Source organism: Protopterus annectens, chromosome 1.part1, assembly GCF_019279795.1.
Source record: "Protopterus annectens isolate FY-2018-M chromosome 1.part1, PAN1.0, whole genome shotgun sequence".
Taxonomy (NCBI): Eukaryota; Metazoa; Chordata; order Ceratodontiformes; family Protopteridae; genus Protopterus; species Protopterus annectens.
The window spans coordinates 210,004,167-210,028,953 of NC_056726.1; the positions used below are offsets into that span (position 1 = coordinate 210,004,167).

Below are 24,787 nucleotides of genomic sequence, written 5' to 3' on the forward strand. Positions count from 1 at the left end.
ATCTACATATCAATCAAAAAGAGATGCTAGCTGTTCAAAATGCCCTGACAGCCTTCAAGGACCTACTTCATCCGGGACAACTACTGATAAAGACAGACAACACCACAGTCATGTGGTACATAAACAAGCAGGGGGGCACTCATTCCTATCCCCTGTGCAGACAAGCCATGGCTTTATGGGACACAGCATTGACTTACCAAGTTCTTCAGGCACAATTCCTGCCAGGAAAGGAAAATACTCTGGCAGACGAACTAAGCAGAAACCTCATGGATCCCCACGAGTGGCACCTGGATCCACAAGTCTTCAGCATGATTACAAAGAAATGGGGACGCCCGGACCATAGATCTATTTGCCTCCCCTCAAAATAATCAACTAAAAAGATTCTGCACAAGGACTTATCACAGACAAGCTTGGAAAGTGGACGCCTTATCTTTCAACTGGACAAACCTATCAGTATATGCTTTTCCTCCACTGCCTCTCCTCCCCAAGGTACTCCTAAAGGTCAGGCAGGAGAAACCAAAAATGATTCCGATTGCCCCAGACTGGCCATGCCAGTACTGGTATCCAATCTTAAGGAACTTGTCCCAATGCTCAGCCTGGACCTTGCCTCAAATACCTCATCTACTGTCCCAGCAAAACAGTCAGATTCTGCACAGCCAACTCAGGACCCTAAACCTGGCAGCATGGCGGATAATGTAGCCTTACAAACCACACATCTCAGTAAAGCTGTGATGGATGTCATTTTAGAAGCCAGAAGGCTTAGTACTAGAAAATCCTATGCTGGGAAATGGAAGAGATTTTGCACTTGGAACCAAACTCAAGGAACTGATACGGCTGTCCCAAATATTCCTCAGATTTTACAATACTTAACTGAGATGCTGGACAAAGGCCTATCTTTTTCATCAGTTAAAATCCATGCCTCTGCCATTTCGGCTCATTACAATACAGAGCCACCACTCTTTTCTCATCCTTTATTAAGGCAGTACCTCAGAGGAGCCAAAAACTTAAGGCCTCCAAGGAGAACGCCAATACCTGCATGGGACCTCAATTATGTCTTGGAAAAACTCACCTTGCCTCCTTTTGAGCCAGCTGCTACTGCGGATGTAAAGTTCTTATCTTGGAAAACAGCTCTGCTCCTAGCAATAACTTCTGGAAGACGAGTTTCAGAGCTACAGGCTCTCATGGCTGTGGAATCTTTTATCATTTTTTATCCAGACAGGGTCTGTCTGAGAACAAACACCACCTTTATGCCTAAGGTGGTATCCAGTGTAGCCCTTAACCAAACAATTAATTTGCCAACTTTTTATCCAAATCCACAGAACAAGGAGAAAATTCTGCATTCTTTGGACTTACACAGACAACTTGGATTCTACTTGGACAAAACTAAAGTTTTCAGAAAGACAGCAATTACTAGTGGCATATGCCACAGCATCCCAAGGAAAGGCTATTTCCAAGCAGACTATTTCAAAGTAGGTAGGTCACTGCATTTGTTTCTGCTACTCACAGCATGGCAAACCAGAACCAAGGGCATTAGGCCACATTCAACCAGAGCTGCAATCACTTCTGCAGCCTTTCTCAGGGGAGTACCAACCAAAGACATTTTAGAGGCTGCTACTTGGAGTTCAGTGCTTACCTTTACAAAACATTACAATCTGCCTCTTTACTCTAAATCCAGGGCAGGCTTTGCCACTGCAGTTCTGCAGGGCCTCGTAGCCACTCCTAATGCTTTTTAGCTCCAGCCCCCCAACCATAGCTTTGGGACTCAACCCAAATGTAATGACTGCAACAGTGAAACACGAACATCGTACAGTTGTGTACACTTACCATAAATGTAGATGTTCGAGTGTATTCACTGTTGCAGTCCAGGTTACCCACCCGCCATCCCCTTTTTTTTGCTGGAACTTATCTTCACTTCTCTAATTTATACAACCTAGGTTGTGTATTTGCATATAGATGAAGGTAAAGCTTATTTTGGTGCATGTATGTTTTATTTACATAATTTTAGCCTACCCTTTTGGGAGCATCTGACATCTGGGGCAAGAAAAACTGAATAAAATGGCGTTGGCTGCATCTTTTGTACCCCTGACGACCTGACGTCAGGGAAGAGGCGACAGCAACCGACGCAGGACCCAAGACTTTGGAATTCAGGCTGACTGAGGGCAACCTGCCAGCAGGATAACCCAAATGTAATGTCTGCAACAGTGAATACACTCAAACATTTACATTTATGGTAAGTGTACACAACTGTACTTTATCCAGCATTACGACATAGTGGTACATCATGAAGAAATAGGGGCTCTGGATGAAACGCCGATGCATCTGACATGTACAAAAAAACCATACCAGATTACTGACTTTCTGAATAAATTCAAAATGAATGCATACATGCAAGTATGTATCTGCAGAAATAAGGTAATCAGCACAAACTTTGAAACAAGTTTTGCCCCCACACCATTTCATTCATTTGTCTCTGAGAAGTTAGCCGAAGGTAAAACTATAGCAGAGCATATTTTTAGTCCCTTAGGCCAACGGGTATGCAGCACAAGATAATGCCAGAGGAGAAATGTACACTAAATTCTACACATGACCAACAAAGCCAGGAATATTGCCCAAAATATATGGCAACTCCATGCTGGTAGTAGTCTGCAAGTAATAACCTTTACCTCACTGAGGCAACTACCGAGTAGAATCAGAAAGAGAATTACAATCAGAAATGCCTAACCTAGCTGGTTGATCCATGTAAGAATTACTACAAATATTATCTCACCTAACCATCCCTCTAGTTACAATAAGACAAAGTAAAAAAAAAAGTAGAAATATTGTGCAAAATTAACCAAGATATTCATTCCAGTGACATTTCATTTGTGTTAGCTTTTCGATGATGATCAACCAGGTTCAGCAGGCAAATTCTGCCCCTAACTAATCCGACTTGGGTGGGGTCAAGTGCTTTGAGATTTGCCTGTATCCTTGTTTATGGGATCCATAATAATAATAATAATAAGCTCTGAAGCCTGTAATTAGGCTGTAGTTGAATGGGTGTTCAATTGCAAGTTAGTTCTTGCTGGAGATGGTGTAGAGTACAGCCAGGGATACTGTCCGGTCCCATGGAAGATGTGTCCTTCGCCTTGGATAGGGCCTTTAACACTTGAGGTGGAGAAATTGTTTGCCAATATACTGTCCAGTCAGATGGACGTTTCCAGAGAAGGCTGGTGAACCAAATCTAGTGGTGCTTTAAATGCCAGCATGGCAGAACAAGTTACAGATTCCCTTCACAATTCTGTGAAGTATGTGGGTTTATATTACAACCGCGAAAGTCCTAAACAGCAAATACAGAATCATCGACACATTACCCGAACTGCGAATACACTGAATACCCCAAATACCCTAAACCGCAAAATTCAAAATCTCGAACCGTCATAGTTGTCCAACCCCACCATGCGCTACATACTACCTACCCAAACAAAATAAATAAACCACATACATACACTAACCAAAACCCTACTTCTAACCCTACACTAAACCTTACATGCATTACTGTCTATGTACTTACCTTAACCCACACCCTAACCCTAAGGTCCGTAATTATCGCACACTTACCTTGAGCTATACCCAAACAAAATAAGTAACCCACACACACTTACTTCTGACCCTACACTAAACCTTACATACATTGCTATCTATGCACTTACCTTAACCCGCACCCTAACCCTGAGGTCCTTAACTATTACACACTATTACTATCTATACACTTAACTCAACCTGCACCCTAACCCTAAGGTCCGTACTATCGCGCACTTACCTTACGGAGCTATACTGCGGAAGGGCCAACCATGACAATCCGACATTTCAAATTTCGCGCTTCAGGACAGTCAGTGTTTTCGCATGTTGACGTTTCTGTATTCGGGTAAGTGGACCTTCGCGATTTTAATAGGGAACCGAAGCAAGTGACTATGAATACCACCTTATGAATGAATTTGCCTAAAAATCACCTTCCTCTACTTTACCATTCTCAATTTTCTTTTCTGTACATACGTATATGCAATGTTGCTGACGCATGTTAAGTTCTCCTTGTAATATAGCAAGTTTACCTTAGTAGTAGTCTGGTGCTATCTACTTGTTCGATGCCTTGATATTGTATTTTTCTTTGCAAATCTCTTTAATTGATTTTTTTCCTGTATTTTAGTATTGTTTCATTTGTTCCAATTGACCCACATATGCAAGAGGCAAACAAATATAAGTAGAGCAGCAATGCATCATGTTAATACCACAACAGGTCAAACATAAACTGCATTATGAAGCAGCAATGTACCTACCTGCTGTGCTTGAACTTGTTTGGAAGACCGTGAATAAGCTCAAATATCTGCCCATTCTGTTACTGTTATTAAATATGAAATGCATGATATATGTTTACATATATATTACATATATACTTTGACTAGTACAAATGATGAATACACCTATGTGCTTGCCTTGCCACTACTGAAAACAACGGGCTTTCTTATATTGACAGCAAAAGTAACCATAAGAAAGCAAAAACGTTTGTGATTCAGAGTTGTGAAGACCCTTTATGTCGGAGTCTGACAGTTCAAGGAAGTTTATGAATCCCTTGTACTCAGTACGTCTATATTTTCTATTAGGCAATCAAGTAACCAATGCAAATTTAACTGCCCCTTTAACAACTGTATGTTTTTTATCAACCAAACTGCTCTGCTGAGCAGACAAGTTACAACTAGCATGACAGCACCCACAACTCTGATCATGAATGGCTATTACAGCACGTCTTACGAGGGTTACTCCCTTTAACAACGGAAACAAATCAAGTGGCCAAAATATTTTCTATAACTACTCCAGAGTAAAATCGGGATATTTATGTAAATACACATTTAGTGACACTTTTTAAAGGTAATACTGAATTAACTCCAAGAAAAAGTAGTTTTCACTTCAACTTCTACCTCTAAAAGCACCACCATTGCTTAAAAAGATGAAATCTGTGAACATTTTACAGCACAACACTCATCTTTGACAAGGTAATGACATCAAGTAAAATACACCGAAAAAAATGCTTGCGATTGTCAGAACTGATGATTTGCAAGTGGTACGCCACGTGTCAACGGAGGCAAGCCATGCACAAAGCTATGCATTTTTAGTGGGTGTCCTTAGACTAAATACGACCGACCTACAGAGGGACTGACAAGATGGTGGCATTTAGTGTAGCAATTTGGAAGGTGGTCACAATCAGTTTTTAAACACTCACTTTGCAGATCACTGCAGAGTAAATCAAACACTGATATTAATAACTAATGTAAGCACAGGCCACCCAACAACAGCTTAAATACAAACCCACAATGTAAAGTAGCAAATGCTGCAAGTGAATACACGCATAACATCCAGCCCGGATTTTGAAGCAAGGACACTGAAAATTTGAAGACGTGCCTTTGAGAATGTTACTTGCCCCCACCCCAGAAGCATGCAACCTGAGTAAATAGTGACGGGGTGCAGATTACGGCTTCCAATTCACGACTGACACCATCTTTGTCAACCCATTTGTGTACTGCTATTAAGCCCAGCTTTGAATTTTCACATTTCTACAAGATTATCACTTACGATTGTCAGCAGAAAGCGGATACTCTATCTGAAAGGACTAATAGTTCTAAGCTTTACAAAACAACGTCACTCCTAAAAATATGCATTCATGCGCTCAGAAACAAAATTAAAGAAAATCTTCATCTGAACCATTGTAGCACAAACCCCCATAAGCAGCTAAATAGCAATGCACTTACCCGTCGAGCACTTTACAAGACTGTTCTACACAACTGATACCTTACAACAACAGGTGCGCGTTAATTTATTTTCTCTGTGTACGAGAAGCACAAGGAGCTACCCTGTCGCATTTCTTCAAGTCCAGCTTAGTGCACATTAAACTTTCTTTGCTGTACGATACCCAGACAATATGCAGGCAAGGACAAGCTTAAACTCAATTACCAAAAAAAGTCTCTGCTTTGAAGTCCCTAAGGTTGCTAGCTTTACACTAGAATTATCTGAAGGCATGCCATAAAAATGACAGCATTATGCAATATTCTCTGCAGCAAACTACACATTTAACTATGACAACTGACCTAGCACAACTTAGTAGCAGAAAGAATTGCTGCCACTTTCTCTCACTACTGGAGATACTCCAGCCCACCACTTCCATTAGGGAAGCTTATTTTGGAAATAGAACTAATGGATTTTCACCCAGTCCCTAATCTACAATGATGTGGGATCTCGCCAAGTGCAACATGTTACATGAACTAAAAGTTGCAGAATTCACTGTCATACTAAAAGTTCTTACAGGAATTGTACTCAGGCCCTGGTTAGCAGATGCAGTTGAGAGAATATTACTGAAATCCATTATGCTATGCTCACAACATTCATAGTCGAGGTATGGTGGCAAGAAGAGAAGCATAACTTTTAAAATTCCCTTTACTTTAATATTTCAACTCATTCTAACCCCACACGAGAGGCTTATGAAGGGAAAAAAGATTAAAAAAAAATTATAAAACCTAACCGGAAGAAACAAAAAGGGCAAACTGAACGGGAACTGTTTCTAGTGCGATCAGTGAAATCCTGGAATGATGAAAATAAAGAATCCAGTAGCAGGTGAAATCTCCAATTATTTGCAAAAAGAAAGAAAATACCTGCTGCTGGACCCTGAATTGGGGAGGAGGTGTTATGCAAGATGTGGCTTGGATTGCAAGAATCTGATTGGCTGCCATTACTTGTTTTACCAAGGACTTTGAAACGGGATTTTATAATAAAACTTTAATGTGACCTTAATGCGAAAACATGCTGAATCATAACTACAGAAGGTAAATTACACATTCAGTTACAATTTCAGCGTGTTTTACATTAAGGTGAACTACAAATCTGCATGAAAGTTTGTCGCGCTTGTGGAAGGCACTCTGAAGTAATGGCTTGAAATTTGTATCTTCTTATGACACGCTCGGGTTTAAGCACACAGGCGCCATGAGAAGGTACTCTGGGTTAATGAGTTAAATGGACTGCACCTTTTCAGGAGATTCATTAGTCCTAGAGTTTCTGTTCACATCTTCCTGCAAAATGACCCGTATAGATAGTACACGGTCCATTCCTTGGAATCCGGGACTTTGCCTTAACTTTCCCATCCCAATCACACCCATGGTCCTCTTGAGGGTAAGCAAGGTGAGAAAAGATTTGTTCTGATAGCCTGAAACTAGCCAAGCTTGGGTTTCCCAGATGTTTCACATGAGGAAGGAAGAAAGACCATTTATCTTCTGTACTGCACCCTTCTGACCTAGTAGAGCAAATTTCTGGCCATTGTAGATCCCAACAAAATCCTGGACAAAATTTTGACTGAAGTCATTCTTGTTCCACAGTTCATATAATGCAAGGGGAGGCAAGAAGACCCAGTATGAGAAAATCATTTGGCCATATGATTTTGTTTCTTTAATCACAGAAATCTGATTTTTTTTTTTTTTTTTAAGCATACCCTGCTTATAAGACCATCTGTGAAACACATTCCTTCACCTTGGGCCCTGAAGTTTGTCATTGTAAAAGTGACTGTCTCCTTTTTGACTTCATTGGCTCTGCTGCACTGCCTCTCATGGAAAAACATTTTCTTAATGGCTGTTATGCTGGTCAGCAGAATCTCCTTCCAAGCTGGGATGTGTGAGGAATTTGTATGGCCTTTCAAAAAACTCCTTTCCTCATATCCAGAATGGTGTTAGAATTTACAGTAAACCAGACTGTTTCCTTGTATCTTAACTGCCATGTCAAAGCTCACTCTACCAAGGCAGCTCTTATGATGACAGCCTTCCTTTAGGAATATATCGGCACAGAGCATTTGTAAGTTGACCACTTGGACTGTTCACACATTCTCCAAAAGTTACAGACTGGACATAGAATCTAGAAGTGTAGCAAGCTTTGTGTGCTATGTTCCTGAAAGGTGTGCTGTAATCCTCTTAGGCCCAAGTTCAGGCCCACTTTTACAGTGGCTTTACTGCTTTCTCCATGTGTGGCAGCAGTGCTCCTTATGATGAGACTAGTACAGTTGTGTGAGAATACTCTCTGGAAATGAAAATGTTCAAGTAATCGGGTCTGTAGTAAGAACTTCCACCCATGTTGCCCCACTGTTTTCATTCCCATTTCACATACTTTCTTGCATGGATATCCTTACATTTCGTAGACTATTTTGGATCCATTTAATGTTTGCTTTTGGGTGTAGTGGTCTGCTTGTATTGCCTTTTTTTTTTTTTTTTGGTCTTTGGTAATGGTTATTTCCCTCTTGTTCTTTTGGAATCATTCATGGAGTATAGTAATGAGTTCCAAGCACCCATTTTAAGACCTTGAGTGTAGAATAGGTTCATAGATTAGTACTAGTCTAACTGCCCTTGTGGGCCATTTTCAGCCTAGCCAACTACCCCATGTGAGAATCAAACCCTGCACCTTATTTTTGTAAGGTAAACATCTTAACTATTATGCCAACCTCCCTCCTTCTCCTGTTTGAATTCACACTTCCTGCTGGTATAATTTATATGGCTGAGGGACCAGTACTGCCCTGGGGGGACCTCTGACAACGTTTGAAGTCAAGCAAGATAAGCTGACAATTGCCTGTAGTTAATTTCAGGTGTAAGGAATGTTATTGCAGCAGTAAGTCCTAGTCTAGCATCTAAGTTATGATGTTCTTGTTTCACTGTTGAAGTCATTACATTTGGGTAATCTGCTGGCAGGTTGCCCTCAGTCAGCCTGAATAACAAAGTCTTTGGTCCTGCATCGGTTGCTGTCTCTTCTTCCATGACTTCAGGTCATCAGGGGTATAAAACATGCAGCTGATGCCATTTTATTCCGTCTTTCTTGCTGCGCGGTGCCCAAAGCAGAAGCAGTTCGCAAGTGCCGGTCAACCGACTCCTGAAATTTTCGCATTCGAGTTTCAGATCCGAAGTCTTCAATTAAAGCGAAGTATCCCGTTGGGGAAACTTTTTTTCTTGCTCCTTACCGATGTCAGTAAAAGTTAATAATTGCATTACTTGTGGGAAGCAAATACCTCAAGGATTTTCATTTGTACTGTATTCCTTGCCTAGGCCCAGATCATAATGTGCCTTGCTGTTGGTTTTGTGCTAGATTTAACCAATGCACTATTAAGCGTCTGTATATTTTTGCTTCTAAATATTTTGGATCAAGATTTAATTACCTTAAAACGGTGTCTGTTGGCAATCCGACTACCGGAGTTCACAAAAAACGCAAAGAAAGAGACAGACCGTCTAGGTCCAAAACCGACGACGAAACTTCTAAGCCAGTTGCCAGTTCGCCAGTACTCAGTGAGGCGCTTTCACAGCCCCTGATACCTGCTACTTTTGAGTCGCATGCCTCTAAAGAGACCCATGCAGAGTCCAGTATGCTGTGAGATTCTCAGAGTATTGAACCCACGGATGTCTCTCCTTTGGATGAGTCCAGAGCCGCTGAGCAGGCACCGGCTTCTGAGGGTGTTTTCAGGCCTCAACATTTTTATATAAAACCGACGCCCACCTCAAAAACAAGATCAAAAACATCTATGTCTAAAAAACCGACACATGAGCCACAAGCTCAGGGCCCTGTACCTAAAAAACAGATGATCAAAATGGCATCAGGACTTAACTACCTTGATCAGGGGTTCCCAACCCCCCCTGCTAAGAGGCCTAGGCAAGGCACTGATTATGAATCTTCAGATCAGGTTCCCATTTCTTCTGATTCCTCTTTTGATCAGGAATTTTCTATTCCACCCTATGAGGATTCTGATGCAGAAGAATCCATCCCATCTGCTTCTCCTCCTGAGAATTACTCTTTTGGAGAAACCTTGCATACTTTAAGGGAACATATTTTCACTGGGAGTGTCAGGATTGCTCTGAATCAAAAAAGAGGCATAGGGATTTCCTCCTTCTTCCTCAGCATAGGCCTTTGGCAATACCTCCTGTATTAGACATTGTTGGTGATGTGTTTTTGGAATCAAGCATGGCTCCTGATTCCCTACCTCCGGCTCCTAGTAAGCCAGACAGATATTACAGGGTTCCTGACTCCCACACATTTCTATTCAAAAATCCTGCTGCTGATCCTGTCTTACAGGGTCCCAAAGGTGTAAAGGCCTCTACAGCCAAAAATCATACCCCCTCTGATAGAGATTCCAGAGCGTTGGATAGATGGGGAAAGAAGGTTTATACGTCTGCAACCTTGGCAATTAGGGCCTTAAATGGCCAGTTTCATATGCTTAAATATCAACAGCATGTTGTGGGCTTATTGAAACAGAAAATTATGTTGATTTCTGATTGTGTGGAAAATAAAAGAATTACAGGAATTATTGCATTCAGCAGAACAGGTTGGAAAGCATAATTTGCAATGTGGTTTTGATTCCTTGGAGGCCTCTTGCAGGGCCGCAGTTACTGGATCTGTGATGAGAAGGCATGCCTGGCTCAAGGAGCAAAATCTGCATGATCATGTTAAAGCTAAATTGTTGGATGCCCCCTTGCAGCATGATACTCTGGTAATAAGGCAGAAGAGGTTTTAAAGAAAATGGAAGACAAAGCTAAATCTAGGCAAACTGTAAAAGATTTCTTACAAGTGCAGCCACCCAGGTTTAGTAGGCATTGGCCTACTAAAAATTGTTCCTTTCCTGTTTCTAACAGAGCCTCTCAAGGCAAATCCAGGCACTCAAAACGTAAGCAGTCTCAATGACTTCCCTCTACCTTCACCAAGCACTTATCTTTTGGCAGCCCCCTTGCGGGGAAATTAGCACTTCATGCTCAAAATTGGCAGTTAATTACCCAGACAAGTGGGTATTAAACATAGTATCCCAGGGGTGCAGATTTTATTTCCATACTTTGCCAATTCCAAACGGTTGGCCAGTTCTGCCACAAAATCAGTGGGCAGGGGCTCAGAAACAAGTTATGTCCCTCATGGATATGGAGGCTATTCAATCAGTACCAAAAAAGGAAAAAGGACAAGGTTTTTATTCGACTTTTCCTGGTACCCAGAAAAGACCATGCCTGGTGTCCAATACTGGACTTATCGATTTTGAACACGATCCTGGACATTACAAAATTCAAAATGCTGACTTTACAACCGCTACTGCCTATACTGGGCAGGAACGCTTGGTTAGTGACTCTAGACTTACAAGGCATACCTGCATATCCCCAGTAAGGGAATCGTGCAGAAGATACCTCCGCTTCAAGGCAGGTGTTTTGCATTACCAATTCTCTGCATTGCCCTTTGGCTTATCTACTGCGCCTAGGGTCTTTACAAAGTGCCTGGCACCAGTAATTGCATTCTGCAGACAAAGAAGCATACAAATTTATCCTTATCAGTACAACTGTCTCATTCAAGCAGAGGACAAGGACACTCTTCTTCAACATCTGGCGTTTGTAAAAATGCTTCTATAACATGCCTAAGGGTACACAGTAAACAGAAGTTCCAACTGGTATCCTCTCAAATAATGACATTCTTGGGTGCAAGTTTGAATACAACTGCCCAGATGACTTACCATACGCCAGACAAACAAAGGCAACTGACAACATACTTCAAACAAATGGCAACAAAAACCCAGTTATCTGCAAGACAAATTCTGCAGGCTTTGGGGTTCATGGCATCCTGCATTCTACTAATTCCATATGCGAGACTGCATATGAGGAAACTTCAGTGGTACCTAAAAAGTTTATGGAGTCAACATTGTCATACTCTGGAAACAATGCTTCCTCTCATTCCCTGCGTACAACACGAGTTTCTTTGGTGGGCAGAGACATGTCACCAAAGCAAGGGACTGTCATTCACTCTACCCCCTGTCACCCAAACCCTAACTACAGATGCATCGACTATGTTTGGGGGGGCCCATCTGGCGGGGAGATGCATTCAGGGCAAATGGAGCCCAAAACAAATGCATCTGCATGTCAACCAGAAAGAGATGCTAGCTGTTCAGAATGCTCTGACAGCCTTCAAGGACTTACTTCATCCAGGACAACTACTGATAAAGACGGACAACACCACGGTTATGTGGTACATAAACAAGCAGGGGGTACATATTCCTACCCCCTTTGCAGACTAGCCATGGCATTGTGGAACACAGCTTTGACTTGCCAAATACATCTTCAAGCTCAATTCCTGCCAGGAAAACAAAATACTCTGGCAGACGACCTAAGCAGAAATCTTATGGACCTGCATGAGTGGAAACTGGATCCACAAATCTTCAGTATGTTAACACAAATGGGGCAGCCCAGACATAGATCTATTTGCCTCTCCCCAAAATTATCAACTGGACAAATTCTGCACAAGGACTTATCACAGACGAGCATGGAAAGTGGATGCCCTATCCTTCAGTTGGAAAAATCTATCAGTCTATACCTTTCCCCCACTGCCTCTTCTCTCCAAGGTCTTACTAAAGGTCAGACAGGAAAAACCAAAAATGATCCTAATTGCTCTGGACTGGCCTTGCCAGCACTGGTACCCAATTCTAAGGAATATGTCTCAACTCCCTCCTTGGTACTTGCCTCAAATACCTCCTCTACTGTCTCAGCAGAACAATCAAATTCTGCACACTCTGCTCCAAACTCTGAACCTTGCAGCATGGCTGATCATTTAATTATTCAAACACATCTCGGTAAATCTGTGATGGATGTAATTTTGGAAGCCAGAAGGCCTAGTAGTAGAAAATCTTATGCTGATAAATGGAAGAGATTCTGTGCTTGGAACCAAGCACAAAGAACAGACACAGCAAAGCCCAATATCCCTCAGATTTTACAATATTTGACTGAGATGCTTGACAAGGGCCTATATTTTTCTTCAATAAAAATCCATGCCTCTGCCATCTCAGCTCATTACAACACGGGGCCTCCCCTATTCTCTCATCTTCTGCTTAAACAGTATCTTAGAGGGGCCAAAAATTTAAGGCCCCCCAGAAGATCAGCAACTCCTGCATGGGATCTCAATTTTGTGCTGGAAAAACTCACCCTGCCTCCTTTTGAACCAGCAGCTACTGTGGATATTAATTTTTTATCTTGAAAAACAGCTTTCCTCTTGGCAATCACTTCAGCAAGAAGGGTTTCAGAACTATAGGTTCTCTTGGCTGTGGAGCCTTTTATTACATTTTACCCAGACAGGGTGTCCCTCACGACCAGTCCTTTTATGCCTAAGGGTGGTATCCTGTGTGGCTCTTAACCAAACAATTCACCTGCCAACATTTTACCCAAATCCGCAGAACAAAGGGGAGCGGATTCTGCATTTATTGGACATACACAGACAACTAAGATTCTACTTAAAATAGGACCAAATCTCTAAGTCTGAGCAACTACTGGTGGCATTTACTGCAGGATCAGAGGAAAAGGCTATATCAAAGCAGACTATTTCTAAGTGGATAAGCCATTGCATTAGTTTCTGCTACTTGCACCATGGTAAACCTGTGCCCAAGGAGATCAGGACACATTCCACCAGGGCTGCCTCTACCTCAGCAGCTTTTCTCAGAGGAGTTCCAACCAAATACATTCTAGAAGCTGCTACTTGGAGCTCTGTTCATACCTTCACAAAGCATTATCATTTTCCTTTCTTCTCCATATCCAGGGCAGGCTTTGCCACTGCAGTTCTGCAGGGCCTTATAGTAGCTCCTAATGCTATTTAGTTCCGTCCGCCCGTCCATAGCTTTGGGATTCTAACCAAATGTAATGACTGCAACAGTGAAACACGAAGAAGATAGTACAGTTGTGTACACTTACCATAAATGCAGATGTTAGAGTGTATTCACTGTTGCAGTCCGGGTTGCCCACCCGCCACCCCCCTTTTCCATAAATTCTCTTTCCTTCACTATATTCTAAAGTCTTTGTGGTGTATTTGCTTTTAGATGAAGGTAAAGTTTATGTTGATAAAAGTGCATTTACATATATTTCTGTTATATATATATATATATATATATATATATATATATATATCAAAAAAATGTCATCTGCTTTTACTGTACTTGTGTTTCTACCTACTTCATTTTACTTTTGCATCATCTTAAAAATACTCAATTGTATTTATTACTGCTTGGTGTAACTCATTCTAAGCCTTTTGGTTTAAACACTTGGGCTTCGGACCAGTTGTTTTGCACTGAGAGGGTTTGTGGTTTGCACTGTTGTGGCAGAACAGGTAGCTTACATCCTTCTAGGTTGGGAACTGCTGATTGAGGGCTCAGTGTCTGTTATTCTAAAAGTGTATTAATTCTGGTTTAAGCACTTGGGCTTTCATGCCAGTTATTTTACATTAAGAGGGTTTGTGGTCTGCACTCTTGGAGGAGAGGCTGGACTCTGCTCTTCTGAGCTGGGAATTTCTGGTTAAAGGCTTATAGTGCATGCATATCTGAACTGCTTCTTACTGAAGTTGGTGCGCCTTGTTTGCTGTGGCATAGACTGGATTCGGGCCTGCTGGATCTAGCTTTGTTTGTGTAACTTGAGCACTATTCCAGACATTCTCTAAAGTATTCAATTGTATTTATTATTGCTTGGTTGTAACTTGATTAAAGTGTAGCTATCATTCTAAGTCTTTTGAATTAAGCTCCTGGGCTTCAGACCAGTTGTTTTACATTAGGAAGGTTTGTGGCAAGCACTGTGGTGGCAGGACAGGTAGCTTTCATCCTTCTAAGTTGGGAACTGCTGATTGAGAGCCCAGTGTCCAAGTGTATTAGTTCTGGTTTAAGCACTTGGGCTTCAGGCCAGTTATTTTACATTAAGAAGGTTCGTGGTCTGCACTCTTGTGGGAGAAGAGGCTGGACTCTGCCCTTCTGAGCTGGGAATTTCTGGTTAAATGTTTATAGTGCCTGAATATTTGAACTGTATCTTACTGAAATTGGTACACCTTGTTTGCTGTAGCATAGACTAGGTCCAGGCCTGCTGAATCTAGCTTTGTTTATATGCTTGTTATTTCCCTGGAACGCTAATTCCACCTAATACGCGGCTTCTCAGCGCTTCTGTGGATCACTAGTGATATCTGCATTGCTTACTGTACTTATTTCCTTGTTTCACTTGAAAGAAAGTTACTGTTTGTCGTTTTTGCATTTAGTTACTTGTAACACATTGCACTCAAGTTACCTGGCACTTGCTCACTAAAGCAATTATATAAGTCAGCACTAAAAATTAAAAGCACTACACCCTCACTCCCCACTGGCCCTTGTTTTCAATTAAAGAATTCCCAATATTATTCTAGCATGTCCACAGGTCAGTTGTCAATCTCCTCTCCGGTCCAGCTGGTGAATCTGGGAATCTTGAGGCAATGTTATAACTGCCTCATGTACACAGACAACCCTCTCCTCCTCCCACATAACACAAATACTTGCGAGAGATGCAGCTATTTAGCCAAACTGGAGGCTGAGCTCTCTCAACTCAGGACTGGCAAGACCAGACAGGAGGAGAAGGCAACTACACACACCACAAAACCAGCCTCACATAATGCTACCACACCACTGAATCAAACACACAAAGACATACTCGGAGGCTCTGAGTAAAAATTTACCTAAACAGCAGAGGCCTCCAAAGCAGACACCCAAACAACTGCTACCTCAAGACACCCCACAAGCAACACATAAACCACAAAATCAGTGTGCAAAGCAGTCACAGCCCTTAAGGCCAAATACAACACCAAACATACTTGTCATAGGTGACTCCATAGTCAGACACACTGACGTCCCACTCACCAGGCTGAACAAGGAGAGGGTCACAGTAAGCTGCCTATCGGGCGCTAGAATCCGCCACATAACACAAGCACTCGGGTCACTCCACGGCAAGTACAAATATGACAGTCATTGTCCATGCTGGTGTGAACGACCTGAGATGTACCTCCCTGGACTACATGAAAAGAGACATAGAGGAGCTCTCTGATTATGTAGCCCAGGCAGGTGTGACCCTGACCCTGAGCAGTATCCTTCCTTCAACAAGAATGATACCACAATATAGAGACAAGATGATCAGCTTTAACAATTGGCTTAATGTCTGGTGTCATTCAAAGGGGATCCAGTGTCTTTCTGCCTGGGATGACATGCTTGACAAGCCACGCTGCTTCGCAAGGGACGGCTTGCACCTGTCACCCCTGGGATTCCGGATATTGGCTAAGGCTCTTGCCACCCCATAGTGCCTTTTTAGGCAAGGCTCAAATTCTAAACCTACCACCCTAGAAAACAAAAATGGGAAGAAACTGAGGGTAATGCTGCTCAATGCCAGAAGTCTAAATCTCAAAATGCACGCACTCGAGGCCCTTCTCAGTATGGAGAACATCGATGTCTGTGCTGTAACTGAAACCTGGTTCAAGGCTCCTGAGAGCACCCGGCACTGTTAGGTTTTACCTCATATCATGCGTTCGCCCCAAAACCCAGACCACACCACAAAAGGAGGGGTGTATCCATATTCATAAAGGATACCCACACCTCCAGGTTGGTGGCAACGCACAAGCTCGGAAACCATCCAGGTGCAACTAACCATAGGCAAAACTGCTCTACAAATTGTAGCATGCTACAGGCCACCCTCTCAAACTCAGGAACCCCACACAGCCTTCCTGAAGACACTGGAGGGTATAAATGTATCTCCAAACACCATCATATTGGGTGACTTCAACTACCCGAATATAGACTGGGAACATTACTCAAGCCCTAACTTTCTAGCCCAACGGTTCCTGGAGTTCTTAAATTCAAATGCCATGGAACAGATAGTCACTGTTCCCACGAGAGGAAAAAATATACTAGATCTCATTATCACAAACATGTGGACAAAATGCTCCACACCGGAAGTATATCCCTCATTGGTGAGATCTGATCATAAACTAATCTCACTGGAAATCCACATCCCGCCTCCACCCCAAAGAAAGACCACAGTGAAGAACTTCTCTAAAGCAAACTTCACACTACTCAAGACTGATGTGGTATTCTTCAAGGCCCCTGAGCCAGTGGAAACCACAACCCAAGCTGCGGAAGCCCTTACAAATGCCTTCTATGAACACCTCCAGGACTGCATGGATCAGGCAATCCCAAGTAAAACCAAGACTCTTTCCACAAAGGGCAAACGTCCAGTCTGGTGGACCCCAGCCATTAACAAACTTTACAATAAGAGGAGAAAGCTATTACATGATAGAACAAAATCCATAAAAGGGAAGTCACCCCTGATCATTATTAGTAAAAAAAATACAAGCACTCATAAAATCAGCTAAGGCCAATTTTGAGAGAAAAATTGCCATGGATTCAAAGGACAATCATAAGGCCTTTTTCAGCTATGTTAGGAACCTGGGTGGAAACTCCCAGATATGCTCAGAAGTCCAAAATGATACAAAAATCACTGAACCCACAGACATTGCCAACATACTGGCAGACGGGTTCAGTGCAAACTTCACCCCCCTCTCCCCCCTAAAGGAGAGATAACTATCCCAGCGGAGTGTAGCCTTCCAGACATCTCAAATGCGCAGGTGAAAGCTGCTCTCTCAAGCTAAAAACACAGCATCAATGGGACCGGATGGTGTCCCCGGCTGTGTGCTACATGAGCTAAATGAGGAATTAAACCTGCACATAAGGCAGCTGTTTAATCTCAGCCTTACCACAGGATACGTGCCCAAGGAGTGGCGTACGGCAACTGTGGTCCCACTCCACAAAGGCGGTGCCTCTACGGACCCTGGTAATTACCGCCCCATAAGCTTAACAAGTCTAATCTGCAAAGCTATGGAGAGGATCATAATGGAGCTCATAAACAAAGATATAGGGGACTTGCAGACATTGGACCCGACCCAGTTTGGCCGTCAAGGGCAGATCATGCCTTTTGAACTTGGTCGACTTCTTGAAACAGTCACCAAGGCCATTGATGAGGAAAGGCAGTCCATACAGCCTACCTTGACCTTGCAAGGCTTTCGACACAATACCCCACTCGGGTATTGTAGAAAAACTTACCAGCTTAAATGTAAACCCATATGTCACAAGATGGGTTGCAAACTGGCTTAAGGACAGAACCCACAGGGTTAGAGTTGCTGGCGCTATGTCAGACTCCAAGCCAGTCACAAGTGGTGTCCCACAGGGCTCGGTCCTTGGCCCCCTATTGTTCGGCATCTACTTCTCAGAAGTACAGGCCAACATGGGAGGACTTTGGCTGACAAAGTTTGCAGACGACTGCAAACTGGGCCATAGTGGAAAGTGCATCGGACACGGATATCCTTCAGAAGGGACTCACGGAAACAGATAGCTGGTGCCAGAGCCATGGCCTGAAGTTAAACGCCAAATAATGTATAGTCATACCCTTTGGGAAAAACAAGGTAACCCCAAGCTACCATATAGGTGGCAATCCACTAAGCACAGAAGAGGTTATCAGGGACCTGGGGACCCAGGTTGACAGTGGCCTTTCTTTTGACACTCACGTTGCTAAAGTGGTTAGAAAGACCTTCTACATTGCCCACCTGATCATGAAGGGATTCACATCCAGATCTAGTGAGGTCATTGTTCCCCTGTACTCTTCACTTATCAGACCAATGATCAAGTACAATGCCCCATTCGGGATGCATCTCACCCGACATCTGCAGCAATTGGAGAGACCCCAAAAGTTCCTCACCAAAAGGATAAAGGGACTCCAAAATCTGTCATATGCTGCCAGATTGAAGAAAGTCCAGCTCTATTCAGTCACATACCGTCTGCTCAGAGGTGACATGTGCCTGACATACAAGGCCATGTCCAACCCGGAATTAATGGACATGCTCCACCTCAAAAAATCCAAATCCACCAAAACCACTAGAGCAAGCGACTTAAACCTTAGCACGGATATAAATAGGACGTGCTGGAGGGATAGATTTATCACTCAGAGACTCCCTATGCTGTGGAATAAAATTCCGGTCCATGTGAGGCTGAGCACCTCGCTGACTCTGTTCAAGAGAAATCTTGACCTGTGGATGGGAGATCGTAGGTTTACCCCGGGAATCATCTCTGTGTCACTGCTGGACAGAGGCACAACAAACTAATGGGCACAGTATTTTTTCATATAAGGGGTGGCGTAAGCCACAAAACTTTGGGCTAGGCTTATAAATGCCTTAGGGCAGATAGCCTAGTATAAACCTATGAACCTATATATTGACATCTGGGGCAAGAAAAACTGAATAAAATGCCGTCGGCTGCATGTTTTATACTCCTAACGACATGGCGTCATGGAAGAGGAGACCGCAACCGACGCAGGACCCAAGACTTTGTTTTTCAGGCCGACTGAGAGCAACCTGCCAGCAGATTACCCAAATGTAATGACTGCAACCGAGAACATCTGCATTTGTGGTAATTGTACGCGGCTGCACTTTCTTCGTGTCTCACTGTTGCACTCATTAAATTTGGGTAATCTGCTGCCAGGTTGCCCTCAGTCGGCCTGCTTAAAGTCTTGGGTCCTGCGTCGGTTGCTGTCCCTTCTTCATGAAGTCAGGTCATCAGGGGTATAAAACATGCAGCCGACACCATTACATCAGTCTTTCTTGCTGTGCGGTGCCCAAAGCAGAAGCAGTTCGCAAGTGCTGCTCGGCCGACTCCTGAAATTTTAATTTTCGAGTTTCAAAACCAAAGTCTTAAACTTAAAGCTAAGTACCCCATTGGGGAAACTTTTTCTTGTTCCTTACCGATGTTAGTAAAAGTTAATAATTGCATTACTTGTGGGAAGCAAATACCTCAAAGATTTTCATTTGTACTGTGTTCCTTGCCTAGGCCCTGACCACGACGCACCTTGCTGTCGGTTTTGTGCTTTATTTAATCAGCGCACTGTCCGTTGTTGGTACAGTTTTGCCTCTAAATATTTCGGTTCTCGGTTTAATTATCCAGAAATGTCAGTTAGCCATCCGACTACCGGAATTCCGAAAAAAATGCAAAGAAAAAGACAGAGACAGACCGTCGAGGTCCAAAACTGCTGATGACACTTCTCCTAAGCCAGTCGCCAGTTCACCGGTACTCAGTGAGGTGCTTTCGCAGCCCTTGATACCCGCTACTTCTGACTCGCAGGCCTCTACTGAGACCCATTCGGAGTCCTGTATGCTGTGAGATGCTTCACCTATGGAACCCGCGGATGTCTCTACCTTGGATGGGTCCGGAGCCACTGTGCAGGCACCGACTTCTGAGGGTGTATTCAGGCCTACAAACTTGCATATTAAATCGACTCCACCTTCTATTCTAAGGCCTAAATCTCAATCTATATCTAAAAAACCGAAAGTGCTTGGCTCCAGTAATTGCATTTTGCAGGCAAAGAAATATTCAAATATATCCATACCTGGACGATTGTCTAATTCAGGCAGAAAACCAGGCCATACTTATAGATCATCTGGCGTTTGTAAAAAGTGTTCTAACTTGTCTAGGGTACACCATAAACAAAAATAAATCACAACTGGTACCCTCTCAACAGATTACATTCCTAGATACAAGCTTGAATACAACTGCCCAGATGTCTTTCCTCACACCAGAAAAGCAAATTCATTTGGTAACTTCAAACAAGTGCCACAAAAACCCTGCTAGCTGAAAGACAAATACTGCAAGCCTTGGGGTTCATGGCCTCCTGCATTCTTCTAATTCCATATGCAAGACTGCATATGAGGAAACTTAAGTGGTACTTAAGTCTCTGGAGTCAACATTGTCACAGCCTGGAAACAATGAATCCTATCATACCTTGCCTACGCCTAGAGTTCCTATGGTGGGCAGAGGCCTGCCACCAAAACAAGGGACTGCCATTCACACTACCTCCTGCCACCCATACCCTAGCTACAGACACATCAGACTATGCATGGAGGGCTCACCTGGCAGGGAAGTGCATTCAGGGCAAATGGAGCCCAAATCAAATGCACCTACATATCAATCAAAAAGAAATGTTAGCTGTACAGCATGCTCTGACAGCCTTCAATGACAACTAATGGTAAAGACTAACAACACCACGGTTATGTGGTACATAAGCAGGGGGGTACACATTCCTACCCCCTCTGCTGACTAGCCATGGCATTGTGGAACACAACCTTGAGCTACTAAGTGCAACTACAAGCTCAATTCCTGCCAGGAAAACTGAATATACTGGCAGACTGACTAAGCAGAAATCTCATGGACCCACACGAGTGGAAACTGGAACCATGGATTTTCAACATGTTGGCAAGCAAATGGGGGAGCCCAGACATAGATCTATTTGCCTCCCCACAGAACTACCAGTTGGACAAAATTTGCACAAGAACTCCTCACAAAAAAACCTGGAAAGTGGATGCTCTGTCCTTCAGCTGGAAAAACCCATCCGTCTACGTCTTTCCCCCTCTGCCTCTGCTCTCCAAAGTTCTGCTAAAAGTCAAACAGGACAAGCCAAAAATGATTTTGATTGCTCCAGACTGGCCACGCCAACACTGGTACCCACTCCTGCGCAGTGTGTCAAAAATTTCTCCATGGCACCTGCCTCAGACACCTTCCTTACTGTCTCAGCAGGCGAACCATATTCTGCACCCTCGGCTCCCAACATTGAACCTTGCAGCTTGGCTAATCACTTAAATGCACCCTTAGCATCCCTCAGCAAACCTGTGATGGATGTCTTCTTAGAGGTGAGAAGACCTAGTACTAGAAAATCTTATCTTATGCTGACAAATGGAAAATATTCTGTCCCTGGAATCAGTCTAAAGGGATGAGCATAGCAGCACCCAATTTACCTCAGATTTTGCAATACTTAACTGAGATGCTTCACAAGGACCTGTATTTTTCCTCTATTAAAATCCACACCTCATCCATTTCAGCTCATTATAATACAGAACCTCCCCTCTTCTCTCATCCTCTGCTCAAGCAGTACCTCAGAGGGGCCAAAAACTTGAGACCACCCAGGAGAGCTCCAACCCCTGCCTGGGACCTTAACTTTGTATTGAAGAAACTCACCTCCTTTTGAGCCAGCTGCTACTGCAGACTTAAAATTTCTTTCTTGGAAAACAGCCTTCCTTTTAGCAATCACTTCAGCTTGAGGGATATCTGAATTACAGGCCCTTATGGCAGTGGAGCCTTTCATCATCTTTCATGCGGACAGGGTGTCACTCAGGACTAATCCATCCTTCATGCCCAAGGTGGTATCCAGTGTGGCTCTTAATCAGTGCATTCATTTGCCAACTTTCTTTCCCAATCCACAGAACAAAGGGGAGCAGATTCTGCATTCAATGGATGTGCACAGACAACTTAGATTCTACTTGGACAGGACTAAACCTCGAAGAAAATCTGAACTGCTGGTAGCATTTACTGCAGGGGCAGAGGGGAAGGCTGTTTCAAAACAAACCATTTCTAAATGGATAAGCCATTGCATTAATTTCTGCTATAAGCACCATGGAAAACCTATCCCCCAGGGGATCAGATCTCAGTCCACCAGGGCTGCATCTACTTCTGCGGCCTTTGTCAGAGGTGTTCCTACCAGGGATATTCTAGAAGCTGCTACCAGGAGTTCAGTTCATACTTTCACCAAGCATTATCTTTTACCAATTTTGTCTAATTCCATAGCTGGCTTTGCCACTGCTGTCTTGCAGGGCCTTATAGCTGGTCCTAATGCTATATAAATCCATCCTCCCAACCATAGCTTTGGGAATCTACCTAAATGTAATGACTGCAACAGTGAAACACGAAGAACATAGTACAGTTGTGTACACTTACCATAAATGTAGGTGTTCAAGTGTATTCACTGTTGCAGTCCTGGTTACCCTCCCTCCAGCCCCCTGTTTTTCTCTTACTATATCTCTACTTTCTTTTACTATGCTTAAAAGCCTTTTTGGTGTATTTGCTTTTGGTTGGAGGTATATTTTTGTGTTTTTAATTTTGTTTTGCTCCCCATTTGGGGGCCACCTGACATCTGGGGCAAGAAAAACTGATGTAATGGCGTCAGCTGCATGTTTTATACCCCTGACGACCTGACGTCATGGAAGAAGGGACAGCAACTGAAGCAGGACCCAAGACTTTATCAGGCCGACTGAGAGCAACCTGCCAGCAGATTACCCAAATGTAAAGACTGCAACAGTGAATACACTCTAATATCTACATTTATGGTAAGTGTACATAACTGTACTTTGGGTATCCTCTGACTCTGTTTTGTGAGCAGTATACTAGACTAATACAGCTGTATTTTATGAACCTATGCAGTGTAATAATTCATCATGCGTTTGTTTGATTACCACATTTATCACTGTATCACTTTCACATTACATTATTATTATTATTGCTATAGTTTTGTCAAAACAAAGAAAATATATAAAATAGCTGAACTGAAGTTATCTTCATTAAGTGGGACACGTTATGTTTTGCAGCATACACCAAGCCCTGCCAAGAAAATGCCAAGAATACCTACTTCCACAAAAGAACTTGAAGTTGGTGTCAGTAACGGTGAACATTAAGACGCCCCCAAAGCGCAAGACCTGCATTGTTCAAAAAATTCTCGGCCAGTATGTGGAGAGTAGGAAAATAAGTAAAGATGTATAGTTAAAAAAAGCTCTTATTTTTTTCTCCTGCCATGCAGAAATTATGGTCTTACATTTCTTATGAAGAGAAATGGAAGTCATACAGGGTTTCTGAGTGAAAGTTTCTGCCTTTACCTGGTACAATAAATAACTGTTTTAGTGTGTTTTTACATATACTTTGAGTACACTAGATAATTTCCCTTACAGCTGCTATTGAATTGTTTCTCCAGTTTATGGTACAGCAAAACAACCACATTGAAACTACAGCACTTTCTGATTGCATGTGATTGCTTGGTATATAATTGGTAAAAATGCACTTACATTCTGTTGTTGCGATCACTTGCTGAAGCATTGAAGATTTTTAATGCTGACATGCATAAAAAGGCATCTAAAATGCTGAATGTTCATTTTTTTCACAACTTAAAATCAGATAGTATACTTGAAAGATCAATTAGATGAATTAGACACGCCTGTGACAGCACAGTAATTTCTCTGATTTCATGTATCAGATTGTAAAAAAAAAATGTACAGAACTGATGTACAGACTTAACTTTTTATCTTAAAATACTGTTAATTTTTAAATGTTTTTACTGTTCTCTGCAGACAGTCAGAAATTTGTCTTGTACTCGTTTCAATTTGTCTGTCAGTTTTCTCTTTCTGTGTGTTATATATTGCAGTTTGTACTGTAATTTAATGATCTTAAGTAAGCAAGTCATTGACCAAGAGTTTGCTGCTCTATTTAGAGTTTGTACAGTTTTCTGACATTTTTCTTGTCAATGGTTTAAAATAGAACAAGAGTATTATTGTATAGCTTGAATGCATTATTTGTATGAAAATAAATGCCTGTAACCATAAAACAATCCTTCTTTTATGTATCTGATTACAATAATTTAAAAATGAAAATTGAATTAGTTTTCTTTCTGATATTTGTATAAGTTATTCAGGGTGATGGAACACAGTATCCCCAGCAGTGTGTGTTGGAGGTCCAGAAGATTGGTGTATAAATGAAAACATTTTTTTGCCTTAAGGAAATGCACAAGACTGTCACCAATGTTTATTTTATTTTTTTTTTAACTGTATGCCCTTTTAAAAAAAAAAAAAAGTCAGAAGCAATGGATGAAGGTAAACCAGTACAGACAGCATACCTCGACCTGGCCAGAGATTTTAGCACAGTTCCCCCCTCGGGCATAGTAGAAAAGCTAAATTGGGAATAACGCCCTATGCCAACCCACTGGATTGCCAACTGGCTCATGGATAGGATGTCTGAAATCAAAATAGGGGAAGTTACATCCACAAAGAGACCAGTCACCAGTGGAGTTCCCCAGGGTTCTGTGCTGGGACCTTTCCTGTTTGG

General features: G+C 42.5%; 1 protein-coding gene across 4 annotated transcripts in view; it reads left to right on the forward strand.

Annotated features, from left to right (window-relative positions):
* Nucleotides 1-24,293, forward strand: part of LOC122804314 (hydroxymethylglutaryl-CoA synthase, cytoplasmic-like) — a 270,709-nt gene extending 246,416 nt beyond the window's left edge. For all 4 annotated transcript variants that reach the window (XM_044074109.1, XM_044074124.1, XM_044074114.1 and 1 more), the window contains exon 10: nucleotides 23,284-24,293. In XM_044074109.1, the coding sequence (XP_043930044.1) occupies nucleotides 23,284-23,370 (87 nt within the window). In that variant the 3' untranslated portion in view covers nucleotides 23,371-24,293. The remainder of the gene's footprint in view (nucleotides 1-23,283) is intronic.
* Nucleotides 24,294-24,787: the final 494 nt, after the last annotated feature.